Source organism: Chionomys nivalis, chromosome 5 (genome assembly GCF_950005125.1).
Source record: "Chionomys nivalis chromosome 5, mChiNiv1.1, whole genome shotgun sequence".
Lineage (NCBI taxonomy): Eukaryota > Metazoa > Chordata > Mammalia > Rodentia > Cricetidae > Chionomys > Chionomys nivalis.
The window spans coordinates 99656184-99670530 of NC_080090.1; the positions used below are offsets into that span (position 1 = coordinate 99656184).

At 35.1% G+C, this 14347-nt stretch overlaps 1 protein-coding gene across 5 annotated transcripts in view; it reads left to right on the forward strand.

Moving 5' to 3' along the window:
* Positions 1-14347, forward strand: part of Ptpn4 (protein tyrosine phosphatase non-receptor type 4) — a 182482-nt gene that overhangs the window by 123771 nt on the left and 44364 nt on the right. For 4 of the 5 annotated variants that reach the window (XM_057769285.1, XM_057769287.1, XM_057769286.1 and 1 more), the window contains 5 exons: positions 5401-5526; positions 7280-7438; positions 10400-10559; positions 12447-12530; positions 12614-12670. In XM_057769285.1, coding sequence (XP_057625268.1) covers positions 5401-5526; positions 7280-7438; positions 10400-10559; positions 12447-12530; positions 12614-12670 — 586 coding nt within the window. The remainder of the gene's footprint in view (positions 1-5400; positions 5527-7279; positions 7439-10399; positions 10560-12446; positions 12531-12613; positions 12671-14347) is intronic. The other variant, XM_057769289.1, reaches the window with a different exon arrangement.

A 14347-nucleotide genomic window follows, 5' to 3' on the forward strand; every position in this document is an offset into this window, starting at 1 on the left:
ACTTTTATTTACCTATTAATCTGCCTCACCAGCCCAACAAATCTATGAGTTTTTAAAAGAATAAACATTAGAAATGGAGACTGGAGAGGTGGCTCAGTAGTTAGATGTACTTACTGCTCTTATAAAAGTTCCAGTTCATTTCTTAGCACCACATTGTAGCTTAGAACTGCTTGTAACTCCAGGTCCAGGAATCTGATGCCCTCTTCTGGACCATGAACTCTTGCATGCATGTAGTGCGTATGCATATACTCGGGTGCACACACATACACATAAATAAACAAATTTTAAAATTATTAGCAATGTTTTCTAAATGATCTATTAAACAACATACTGTGTTTATGAAATGGAAACTAGTTTATCTAATGTCCTGGTTTATTTTGTTACATATTTATGAATGTTAATCATGCATTGAGTACAATAGGTTTGAATAGCTACATCAAGTATCACTAATACAACCTTTTGTTGCAAAGTTACTCTCCTGTTACATATTTTTGAGAAATGTAGAGTCCTATTATCCAGCTTATTTTTATATTTATTTAAGTCATGCTATTAAAGGTTAAGATACTTTTGATTTGCCTTTTTGAAAAATTTATTATCTTCCCTTCATTAAAATTTGTTAGCGCCAGTTTGCTTTTTAGTGACAGAAATGATACAATCAAATTTACATTTCAGAAAAGTGTGTTTGTATAGATTGGATACCTAGTGACTAATTAGGAGATAGTTGCAGTTATACAAGTAAGAATAATAAAGAGCTTTACTAAACACTAGTGGAGGAAAGGGAACAAATTTGATGGAACTAGCATCAGCTGCTGACCAATGACAACAGGCACAGTGAAACCAGGAGTTTGTTCCTAGTGGAAATTACTTCAAGAGCTTCAAATCCTGAAGAACTAGTTGTATGTCTGGCATCTACTGCTGTTAGAGACATGGGCACTTTCATAAAGACAACAGAAGAATTTTACTTGGTCAAAATTTTATTCTAAATATCTATTAAAATCCTTCCAGCTTTATGTTTCTGTAAGAAATAGTTTCATGTTTGGTTTTACCATTTCTCTTTTAGTTTCTTCTAAAGTAAAAATTGCTCCTTGTTTCTAACAATGAGTGACAATTCATTATATTCTAAAATCCAAACAGTTATCAAATGACTTGAAAAATAAATCATCCAAGACGGCCCTACAAATTTTGTGGTGTTACTCAAGCTGTTTCCTTGCATAAACTCAAGAGGGTGTGTGTGTCTGTGTGTGGATATTGTATCTATCTTGATCCAGTGCTCCAATCAGAAAGTTGTATGGACCTGGAAAAAGAGACTTTGCTTAGAAAATTAAAGTGTTTTCTGTACAGCTGTTCAAAATAAAAAATTTTACTTCTTATCAACATAATTCTAAGTTAGAAAGAATTTGTTCTGGCTTTTTGTACTGTCTCTTATTTGCAGTACTCCCATATTTCTAAAATCAAATTATTGTGTTGTTTTAATTGTTTTGAACATATTAGATTTTAGAAATATGCAGATATTCATGCATCTTCATTGTTTTGTATATTCATTATTAAAATGCTATTAAGTTTGTATAGTACTGTCTTTGTTTCTTTTTTAAGATACTAGGTTCCCAAGTTTAGGGCCTTACACATGCAGGCAAATGTTCTGTTCTGGAGCTATGTGTTCTTGTCCATGAGAGCGGTTTTAATATTGCTGGGGCATCCTAATGATTGCTCTGTCCCTGAAAGTTATACTTCCTTGATAGTATTTTATGGAAGACCTTTACTTCATACATAGCTACTAAGATTCTCTAATGGTTTTATAAAATGATAAGTCATTTGCAGATTTCTTGTCTCTCTGAATTTTAGATGACCATATAAATAGAAAGTTAACAAAGATCTTCAATTTTAATATGTAAAATTTTACCAATAATCCTTTTCTCCCTTATATATCAACTCTTTGAATTGCTTTCACACTTTTTATGATATCTTATAATAATATTCGAAGAAGAGAGGAGAACCAAGTTCTCATCAACAGAAAAATAAAGTGTCCCGGTCAGAAAATAAACTCACCACATTGTTAACAGTGTGGTATTTTTTTCTCTGAAATTTCCGCACAGAACAGGAAACATAGACAACAAACTTGAGTGGGTGGGTCTCTGAGGTTAAAACTGTTAATAAAGTAAAATGCCTGAAATTTAGTTTTAAACTCAAGACATTTACAAACATGCTTAGTTCGTTACCAAGAATAAAGTATTCAGGCAGTTTGTACTAGGTAAGTGTGCTGGATTTCCAATTGATCACTTTCCTTCTCTTCTAATTGATCTTGTTAGCTCTCGCAGCTTAGTTTAGTCTAACTTATGAGGAAAGAATAGTTTGTGACTATTAAGGATTAACACTAAATGAATTTAAATGAACTAGAAATGGTAAATTATGGTAAGTTTAAGATTTTATTATTTTAATTGAAGACATTACATAATATATTGTCATTTGTGTAACTAATTCAAATATGTGCCCTCCATTGTGAGTAACTGAATCTATTGGTGTCCTGAATTCAAGTCAAGAAGTCCTGTGATTTAAACTCAAAATGATAGGAAGAAGTATTTGTGGTTAAATTCCTTTGCCTTCTCATTTGGAAATGAAATTTGAGTCCATTTTTTGTTTATTTGTTTGCTTGCTTGCTTGTTTGTTTGTATTACCAGTAGCACCGCATCTCTTTTAGAAGATGCCCGTTGGCTTTATAGTAAAAGAGAGTAGACCAAATCAAGAGTGTTTGACTCTAAAATACTAAAATGATAGGACACTTGTATGATTTAGGTTTTAAGTTTTTATTATTCATAACCTAACCTTTTAAGAGGCTAAAACGTTGCATTAAAAACTACAGTGTTTATGACTGTGATGTCATAAAATTGAAGTGGTAAGGAAGGACAATGTAACACCCCTATTGCACTGGTGAATTTAGATATTGAGTATAGAAACTTAAATAATTTTTCTAGTATAAGCTAGAATTAGCATTCAGTGTCCCTAGTAGGCATGGTTATTTTAATGTTTCCTTCTGTGAACACAAAGCACTATGAAATACCATTCTCTCAAGCCATTCTGTTTGTGTAGTTAATATGTCACAAAGCAAATTGTAGGCTGCAACTGCAAACTTTGAAATTTGGCTACATACTGATTTTACTGTTTGAACATATCTGGATTACTTAAATTTACATGTATTTTGTGCCTTGACTGGTATTTTTCTTAATTTATGTAAAAGTATGTACATAATACATGATAAAAAGGGAAACTTATGACCAATTTTTATGGTAATATTCTAAATCCAATAACCTAAAAACTATATATAGAAGTAAATACAGTCTTTATTTTTATTGGAAAGTCTGAAAATAAAATTCACAGAATGAAGAATTTTTTGGTATTATGGGCCAACACTGAAAAGTTTGTTGCCTTTTAATACACGTTTTAAAAGTTCTTTTTAAGTTCTGTGTAATGTATTTTGATGATATTCACCTTCTCTCACCCAGCTCTTTCTAGTCCATGCCTTACTTCTTTTGCCCTCCAACTTTGTGCTTGTCATGGTTTTTGTTTTGTTTTCTCCATCAAGACCAATTTGTGCTGCCCCAAATGTTCTTGACTATGTAGCCTTTCACTAGAACACGGTAGACTTATCAGTGGGTGCACTGTTAGAGAAAACTGACCTTTCCTCTCCTGGCAGCTAAGAACTGCCAGTAGCTCCTCAGCTGGGGTGGGACTTGGTCTGGCTTGGACTTAAACAGCTTTTGTGTATGCTGTCACAACCACTTTGAGTTCATATGTGTTGCTGCTCGGCTGTGCTATTTATACAAATAAGTGTTTCTATTTAAATTTTTTATGATCTGGCTTTTTATATTAATATGGCGGTATCTATTTGCTTTATTTTTTTCGTGTTGTAACAGAAAATAACATACATGATTTTTGTGAGTCTTGAGGAATTTATTACTGAGATTAAATGCCATATTGGGTGTTTTACTTTATGTTTATTTAAGTTACTTAATTCATTGAATTAACTTCCAGAATAATTCTAGATATCAAAAAAGTACACATTTATGTAGAAGAGTTTTGGGTAGTACTTGAACTTGCATATTAAAAACTTTGCTTATTAATATTCATTCCTAAAACTATAAGGGTTTATATCTCTGAATATAGATAATACCATTTACTCTGTGGAGATTAGCATTTTGTGGGGGGATCACTTAATTCTGTTTTATTCCTATGATAGCTGATAATAGGTAATAAAACATATCCTTTTGTTCTGGGGAGGTTACTCAGTGGATGGGAGCCATTGTTACTGAAATTACCGGGCGCGAGTGAGAAGGAAACAGGGAACATACAACAAACATTCTTAGGAGTTTATTAGAGGGGGCGTGTACAGGCATGGGGAAGTTAGTGTGCAGAAGGGGGGGGCGGGGAGAAGAGACAGGGCTTTTAAAAGCTGCTTAGTGCATGCGCACAGGGGTTTGTCATGGCTACATCATATGCAGGCAGATGACGGGGCTCATGCATGCGTGCAAGGGCTTAGCTGAATCATATGTAGATGATGTAATCATCCTGCACATGGGGCCATTAGGCACTTCTGCCTGAGGACTTGTCTATACCCGCATGACTCCTAGAACCTGGAAGTATCAGACTTATGTTGCTAAAATCATTACAGTGGTTACTTTGGCAGAGGACTAAAGTTTATTTCCCAGAATCCTTATCAGTCAGCTTAACAGAAGTCTGTTATTCCAGCCCCAAGAGATCTGAAGCTTTCTTGCCTCTGCAGGCACCTACACTTACATGCGTACACACAAACACACACAAGAACCCATACATATAATTAAAAATAGAATAAGTCTTTTAAAAATATCCTTTTGTTACCTGCCACTAGATATTGTAGTTTTTAAAATGTTTTTACAAAAAGAAGGGAAAAGAAATTTCACTGACCATACTCTATATAAAAGAGAAGTTATAGATGTAGTATGTACGATTATCTTTTTTGGTCTTCTCCTCATTGAAATGAAGGATCAGAATTAAAAGTCATTGAAAAGATAATGTAGTGAATATTGTTCAGTACATCTCGTGATAAATACCACCCCGAGTACTCCAGAATAGGCGTAGCTTTGTAATTTGAGAAAATGTTTGGTAGCTAATTACTTCCTTGCTTCTCTTTATTTCCTTTTTTAATTTCCTGTTTCCTATCTTATTCTTCATAGCCCCATCTTTCTTTTTTTGTCATATAAAGCAAATATAGCCTTTTTGAAATTATTTGATAAATACTGTCAAAACAACTCATTTTTTATAAGCAAACTCATTGAATATAATCTATTAAAATGAATTTTAAGATTTGATTCATAGTTATCTGTTATATAAAAACATCACTTTTCTATGTATTATTCAAATTTTCTACAGATCTCCAAGTAAGCCGTTGGCACGGAAATTAATGGATTGGGAAGTAGTCAGCAGAAATTCGTTGTCTGATGACAGGTTAGAAACACAAAGCCTCCCATCCCGGTCTCCACCTGGAACTCCCAATCAGTAAGTGGCAAGCCAGCATCGAGCTTGCGTTTTGCGACTTTCTAAGTTATTGGCTACGTATTTTATTGCCTAAACATCATAATACATAAAAATTTAAATCCTTTGATCAGATTTTCAAAAAATACTTTCATTTTATTTTACTTTTGTGTGTGTATGTTTGTTTATATGTGAGGGCATATGCATGTATGTAGGAGTTGGCATATGGAGATTAGAAGACAACTTGGGGGAATCAATTCTTCCAGTGTGTCAGTCCCCAGGATTGAAATCAGGTATTCAGATGCCTTTAATCGATTAGCTACCTTACCAGACCCAAACATGATTTTCGTTAATTCAAGCATTATTGCCCCTTTTTTGCTCCTCACTGTTAAAAGTGGTCTTACAATTGCTGTAGGGAATGAACGAGAAGATTGAAGGACAACCTTCATTTTCCTCAGCACTTGACTTTCACAAGAAGGGTAATTAAGTATCTAGTCACGACTTCAAAATTCCATAGAGCTGTTGTTTATGTAGTCCATTTCCATGTAGATTTCCACCCCGATTTTGTTTTGTTTTGTTTTTTTGAGACGGGTTTCTCTGTGTTAACTGCCCTTGGCTGTCCTGGAACTTGCTGTGTCCTTGAACTCACAGAGATCCACCTCCCTCTGCCTCCCAAATGCTGGAATTAAAGGTGTCCCACCACCTCCTGGCAATACCAGGATTTCTAAGAGGGTGTAAATTGTTGGAAAATGCTTTTTAAATAATTGTTATTCAGTGTGATCTAGCACTTCCTCTGGCCTAAAAAATGCTTTCTAACAGCAGCCCCCTAAGCTCAGGTAGAGTTGAACCAAGAGCTGTGTGCTACAGCTCTAGCCCTGTCTGAACTGCAAAGGGAAGACTTCCTCAGATTTCCCACACTAGAAGGGAAGGCAAGGGAAAAGAAGTAAAGCTAGGAAAGAGGAGGAGGGGGAGTGGGGGGTAGGATGAGGTGAGGGGAAGGAAGGGAAGGTAGGAGTGTAATTGAGATGATCTAAATAACAATAGCTCTGATTAAGTTTTCTAGGAAATGAAATAATTTTAAGGATGATTTGGGGGAAAAGTACAGTATAGCAGTGGCCCTAGAGTCAATGTTTAAATCTTGAAGTTAATTTCCATCCTATTTTCTCATCTGCTAAATCCTATTTGTAGATAGACACAATGGCACATGCCTTTATTCTCAGCATCCTTGTTATAGTAAGTGTCCTACAGTTTTAATGTGGTATTAAAAGATATAACAAATAAAAAATAATTAGAAAAATGTCCCGTACATAGCAAGTGCTCAGTTATTAACTATTGCAATTATAATCATAAAGATGATAATTATGTAACTGCTGGTTAGGAATAGTGGGATTTTTCCTCATCATATAATCTTAGGAATTCAAATTCCACAAAATTAGAAACATTAAGAAGAAAACATAATTGAGACTAGACTCTATTTCTGAACATTTATTCTAGTCAGTTTCATAAATTTGAATAAGGCGTAAAATGAGTGAAACCTAGTAATACTAGGTAGAGCAGAATGGGTAAAGTGCTTCTGGCAGACGTAGATGGCAGTCATGTATTGACTTCCTATGCTGTGTTCTTTCTGTTTATATCACTGTTAGAGATTCTGCCTAGTCAGCGTAGTCTTTAAAACACACACAAACATATATACCCACTTTAAGATGAAACCAGATAATCAAAAAGCATGGAAAATTAAAAGTATACTTTTCTTCAGTCTTTGTTTCTCTTCATTTAGTCGGAGTTCTGCATTCACACAAGAGGGGACCCGGGTCCGGCCATCTTCTGTTGGTCATTTGGTAGACCATGTGGTTCACACATCCCCCAGTGATGGTTTTGTAAATCAGAGATCTCCATCATCAACGCAAGCTAATAGCATAGTTCTGGAATCATCACCGTAAGACCCCCTTTCCAATGTTTTCTTAATTCTTTAGTTTAAAGTAAATTTAATTTCTTCACTTGAAATAGCCTTGGAAATTAGAGTACTTGAAACAAGGTGTTACTTATGTAATTTTAAGTATATATTTGTAAATGTATTTATTTGTCCTTGAAATGTCTTGTTTTATTTGGTGGGTTTTTTTTTTTTTTGGTTTTTTTTTTTTTTTTTTTTTTTTTTTTTTGGTGTTGTTTTGTTTTGTTTTTTGAGACAGGGTTTCTCTGTAGCTTTGGAGCCTGTCCTGAAATTGCTCTTGTAGACCAAACTGACCTCGAACTCACAGAAATTCACCTGCCTCTGCCTCCCGAGTCCAGTGCCCTCTTCTGGCACAAGGAGTGCATTTGATATACATACATATATGTAGATAAAACACTCATACGCATAATTTAAGAAAGGATCAGTTTTAATTAGATATAGTAGCATGCACCTTTAATCTCAGCACTGAAGAGATAGAAGCTACATATGATGCATCTTTAGTAATCCTGGGAATCAGCATCATCATATACTAACGATAACTTCTTTCCTATGTTCACTGCGGGTATTCACAGTAGCTAAATTATGTCAACAGCCAGTGTGCCCATCAGAAGAATGGATGAATAAAATGTAAAATATAGATACAATGAAGTATTAATTATTCAGCCATAGGAAAAACTGAAATGTTTGTTGGGATTTAAATAGAACTAGAAATCATCATGTTAAAGAAGCCAGACCCAGAAAGAGAAATAAGTTTTCTGTCATAGAGTCTGAATTTAAAAGGGGACTGTTTAAAAAAGACCAAAGGCCAGGAAGATAGTGGAGAACAAATGTGATAAAAATATATAATATACATTGTATATATAAAATACCATAATAAAACTTTTGGTCTATTAAAATTTTTACAATTAATATATGCTTATTTTTAAGAGGAAAAAAGATTCCTATTCCTATTCTCTTTTTCCAACCTCACTTTCATGGATGCCAGCTTTAATAGGATAGAAGTTGAACCATTGCTTCTTCCTTTTGGCCCTTGTGAAAAATCACAAGTAATATTCTATAGACTGTTCATTCTTAAAAGTTATAGTTTCTGCCAGGTGGTGGTGGCACACGCCTTTAATCGCAGCACTTGGAAGATAGAGGCAAATGGATCTCTGAGTTTCAAGGCCAGCCTTGCCTACAGAGTGGACAGGCTCCAAAGCTACTGAAAAACCCTGTCTCGAAAAATCAAAAAAAGAAAAAGATTTATAATTTGTACCTGAAATATCTCCTGAACATCTAGCCATCAGTTCCTACTGCCACAGATTAGAGCGTTATATATTGTTTTCTCACCTGACAAGATTCCATGCATTTTTGTCTCTTCTATGACGACCTTAAATACTCTGATCTCTGTCACATCGTTGCATTTATTAACCTCATGAGCCATGGTAAAGGAGGACAATCATTTAAGATCATTAGACTATACCTACCAGGAGGTTTTTTCTATTCAACACCCAATTCTCAGGGTTCTTTTTTTCTTTTATTTTGAGGTTATAAGTCCATCTCTTCTCCTTCAAACCCTTCCCCCATAAGCCCCCTTTTCTGTCTTTCAAATTCATGACCTCTTTCACTAATTGTTACATACATGCTAGTGTTCATTCATATAATAAATAAATTATATATATAGTTTTATATATACTTATATATGCATATATATAGTTATATAGTTATATGTAACATAAAACCTACACTGTCTGTTACTGGTCTGTATGTTTTCAGGACTGACTGACTGACTGACTGGTATTGGATAAATAATTGGTGTGTTTGTTCCTGGAAGAGTATTTCTCCTTCTCTCAGCATTCCTTAGTTATCTATAGTTCTTTATGTAGAGTTCAAGCCTTGTGAGTTTTCCCCAGCCCCTTTGGATGATCTGTTGTCGTTGTCCTTGCTCAGTTCTTGTATAGGCAGCCATGTTGGTTTCACTTTTTGGGTGTGGCTTCTGATATTACCATGACATATAGTCTCACAGAACCCCCTAATCCTCTGGCCCTTCCCACCCCCTTTTCTGCAATGTTCCCTTAGATGCAGAAGTTATGTAGATGTACCCATTGCAACTGGACTCCATGACTTTACATTTTGATTGGTTAGTTTTTCTCTAATGGTTTCCATCTGTTGCAAAGAGTTCCTTGATGAGGGGTGAGAACTATACCTATTTGTGTATATAAGGACAAATATTTAGAGTGTAGTTTGTGGTTATGCTAGTTAGTAAAGCAGTGGCTATAAGTTCTTGTCCAAGATCTGTGAGCCTACTAGCCCTGGGAAACTGGCTAGCTTTTCAGTACCAAGAACAATATCTCTCTTGTTGAGTAGATCTTAAGTCCAGTTAGAAAGCTGTTGGTTACTACTAAGGTTTATATGCCACTGTATACCCTTAGGGTTATTGTACCTTGCTAATGACTATGGTTCATAGGTGCTATCGTGGAGCCTTTTTGTACATGAATGCTAGCCCTCAGTGAGGAGGCATGCTAGTCAGTTCCAGCTCAGGGAGCCTCTGGGCCATGCGTCTGAAGTACATGGTGTCCACGGCAATAAGAACTTACTTTCCGCAATTCTATTTTAACTTCTCATTGCCTACAATGCTCTCTGGCTACCCATGCCTCCATTAAAAAAAAAAAAATTAAAAATTAAGAAAAAATGTTTGGAAAGGTATGAATATTATTACAGCAAATTAATATATTATCTTCATAGGAATGAATACCTTTAATTTTGTGTTTATTGGTTTGATTAAAAACAGATTTACTAATTTAAAAATATTTTTTTAATTAAAAGATAGCATTTCCATGTAAATATATTCAAAACCTCTCTACACTAGACATGGTTGGTATCTGGATTGCTTGATCTAATTTAGAATAAAATATTTCCATCAGATGATTACTAAAAATACTCATTTCTGGCCCTTTTCTTCTCTAGATCACAAGAAACTCCTGAAGATGGGCAGCCTCCAGCTTTACCACCCAAACAATCTAAGAAAAATAGTTGGAACCAAATTCATTTTTCTCACTCTCAGCAAGATCTACTCAACCATACTAATGAAACCTTTGATGTGCCCTGTTCCCCTGAAAAGTCCACTGTAGGTAGCCTCACTTTGTTTTGAACTTTTTTTTTTTTTTTTTTTTTTTTTTTTTTTTTTTTTTGGTTTTTCGAGGCGGGGTTTCTCTGTAGCTTTGGTGCCTGTCCCGGAACTACTCTTGTAGACCAGGCTGGCCTCGAACTCAGAGATCCGCCTGCCTCTGCCTCCCAAGTGCTGGGATTAAAGGCGTGCGCCACCACTGCCCGGCTTGTTTTGAACTTTTAAAATCTTGAATGAAGTTTATTTTGAGCCATACCGTATTTTAGTTGTAAATGATAATACTTTGTCTTTTTTTTTTTTTTTTTTTTGATTCTTTGATCCTGATTTATACAATTATGGTGTTATCTTTTTCTCCATTTGAAAAGTGCCCATTGCTTTGAGTTACTGCCTTAACAACTTAGTGGTAATTTCAGTGTGCAGCAGTGTATGTGCACTGTATATTTTAAAAAACAATTTATAAAGTCAGGCAGTGGTAGTACATGCATTTAATCCCAGCACTTGGGAGGCAGAAGCTGGTGAATCTTTGTGAGTTCAAGGCCAGCCTGGTCTTCAAGAGCTAGTTCCACGACAGGCTCAGAAAACTACAGAGAAACCCTGTCTCAAAACAAAACAAAACAAAATTAAAAAAAGAAATTTATAACTTTTGCTTCTAGAATATGCTTTTGTACAATAAAGTGACGAGCTGTTAGAATCCTAATGGTTTATTAATTTTATTACTTTCTCAAGAAGATTTAAATAAACTGGAAACATATATACATGTGATATTCTTAAACTGGTAACATCATTTATGGCTTAAGAATATCATATGTATATTTGTTTCAGGAAATTTAAAGAGATATTAGGAAGCTAAATAAGATGCAAACTTGCGTTTTGATGGTAGTGGGTATGCAACGACAATTAACACATGGTAGTTATGATTTTATAACCTGCAATCTAGTTTGTTTTTCTCAAAAGTATTTAGAAACAACTGAAAGATAGCTTAGTGGTTGAATGATGGCTACACAGACACTCAGAATGTATAGACACTTGGATTTTTGGTGGCTTATTGATCAGCCAGCCAAGCCCCACATTGTAAGTCCCTGGTACTAGTGAGAGATAGTTTCAAAAATTAAGAGGGATAGGGGCTGGAGAGATGGCTCAGTGGTTAAGAGCATTGCCTGCTCTTCCAAAGGTCCTGAGTTCAATTCCCAGCAACCACATGGCGCCCTCTTCTGGCCATCAGGCATACACACAGACAGAATATTGTATACATAATAAATAAATTTAAAAAAAAAAATTAAGAGGGATAGCATCTGAGATCTGCTACCCAAGACTGCCCTCCAGCCTCCACAATTAGGCTCACACACCTATGCACATACTTGCAAATACATGTGCACCTATACAAACAACCATGCACACACACACATACATGAATAGAGAATCATCAAGAAATGTATGTAGTTATCTAAATAAAGGCTCTAGAAACTGAGCCTTCAGTCCACCAAGTCCTAAGAATAAGGAAGATGAAGGGGCACTGAAAATAGGCAGAAAGGTAGAAAGAAAAGTAGGCAATAGGATATAATAAAATTAAGACATAACACTGGATTTCGCAATGGGAAAATATTTGTTGCCCTTAATTTAGTTATGGAATAATGAAGATGAAAACCTCTATTACATAGATTTAAAGAATGGGAGATGGCTGATTCTTCCAATTTGCCGGCATTTCTTGCTAGTAAAATGGAAGGAAGAATGAGAGAATGCATTTTCAATTTATTAGGCAAAGAAACTTATTTTATTCAACTAACATTTTTCTTAGAATTATAATTATTTACATACTATAGATTTACAAACAGATATAATATATACTTTATTTGTAATCTGAAAGTTCTTTATTTTTGTCTTTTCAAGCCTAATGGTGGCATTCCACATGATAATCTTGTTCTAATCAAAATGAAACCTGATGAAAATGGAAGGTTTGGATTCAATGTAAAGGTAACCTGGAATTTGTCCATATTTAGTTTTTATATTAAGATGTTCTTAGTTTGGTAGTATTTAACTTTTTTTGTGTTTTCCAGGGAGGATATGATCAGAAGATGCCTGTAATTGTGTCCCGAGTAGCACCAGGAACACCTGTAAGTTATCCAAAATTTTATGTAAATACTGCTTTTAAGAATAGTATATACTTTGGGGCCAGGGGTGATGGCACATACTTTAATCCTAGCACTCAGGAGGCTGACCACGAGACCAGCTTGGTCCATAGAGGGAGATCCCAGCACAGCCAGGGCAACAAAGAGAAAGAAACCTTGTCTCGAATAACAACCACCAAAAAAGAATATATACTTTGGGGCCAGGTAAGATCAGCACTCAGGAGGCAGAAGCAGGCAGATCTCTACTGAGTTTAAGCCTAGTGCAGAGTTCCAGACTAACCAGAGCTACAAACAAAAAAACAAATGTACTTTCTAAAATATTTTCATGTGTATGAGTAATATGTTTGAATGTATGTTTGTGCACCTTTTGTGCATGTGGTGCCCTCAGAGATCAGAATGCAGTGTAGCATCCCCATGGAACTGGAGTTATGGCCAGTTGTGAGCTACAATATGAGTCTTAGGAATGGGTTTTCTACAAGAACAGCAGTACTCTTTACTGTCTTTCCAACCCCAATTTGTACTTTTAAAAAAATTAGCTTTAGCATGTGTGAGTGTTTTGCCTGTCTGTATGTATCTGTATCACATGCATGTCTGCTGCCTGTGGAGACCAAAAGAGGACATTGGATCTCTTAGAACTGGAGGAAGATCAGCAAATGCTTTCATCCCCAGAATATGTACTTAAAAAAAAAATCATTGGGATGGATTGGCTGTTAAGAACACTGGCTGCTCTTCCAGAGAACCCAGGCTCAATTCCCTGAACCCACATGGTAGCTCACAGCTGCCTGTAACTCCAGTTCAATGTGATCCAGTGTTCTCCACAGCAATCAGGCATTCTTGTGGGGCACAGGCATACATGCGACTAAAACACCCATACACATTAAATAAAAGTAAATCATTTATTTGCTTAAATAATAAGGAAGAAAGTTAATTATTACTTTTCGGGTGCCAAATGTTAAATCTAAAGACCATATTGTAAGTTGCAGGGAAGATAGATTTTTCTTGACTCTGTGTCTTAGAAAGAAGCTATCACTGAGTGCTGCTACAGTCCTAAAGGGTTCTGTCCAAACAGCCTCCTTATTCAACACATGCAGATGAAGGTGGAGTTTATTGCATTTTTGTTGTTGCTGTTTGCTTTTTTCTTTTCTGTTGCTGTTTGCTTTTTTCTTTTCATTTACCTTAGTACATTATTTGCCTACTTTTTGTTTTAAAATTATTTTAAATGGATCATTTTTAAGTCCTAATATGTACATTCTAAAAAGCATTGAATCTGAAACAGTAAGTCCCCTATTACTCAGCATTAAGCTTCCACAGTTATGAATTTTCTGTTCATCATTGAATATCTTACTGGTGTGTTATCTGGAAACATGCTAAAATATTAGCAATGTTTCTCCTGGAAAATGGAATTACTGGTATTTTTCATTTTTTTTTTTTGTCTTCCTATTTAATTATCTGAATCATGACCCCGAATGTGCTTTGCTCTTATGAGGTGTATGTATTGCTGGTGACTTACTCCCTTCTACTGTGCAGAAAGAACTGTGCTTTAGAAATTTTGGTTGAACATTTTGAAGCAATAGAACTTTATAATTTTTAAAATATTTCATTAATTTAGATACCACCACTGTCTTCCATGTTGTGAACTTTAAAAAAAAAAAGTTTAAAGGA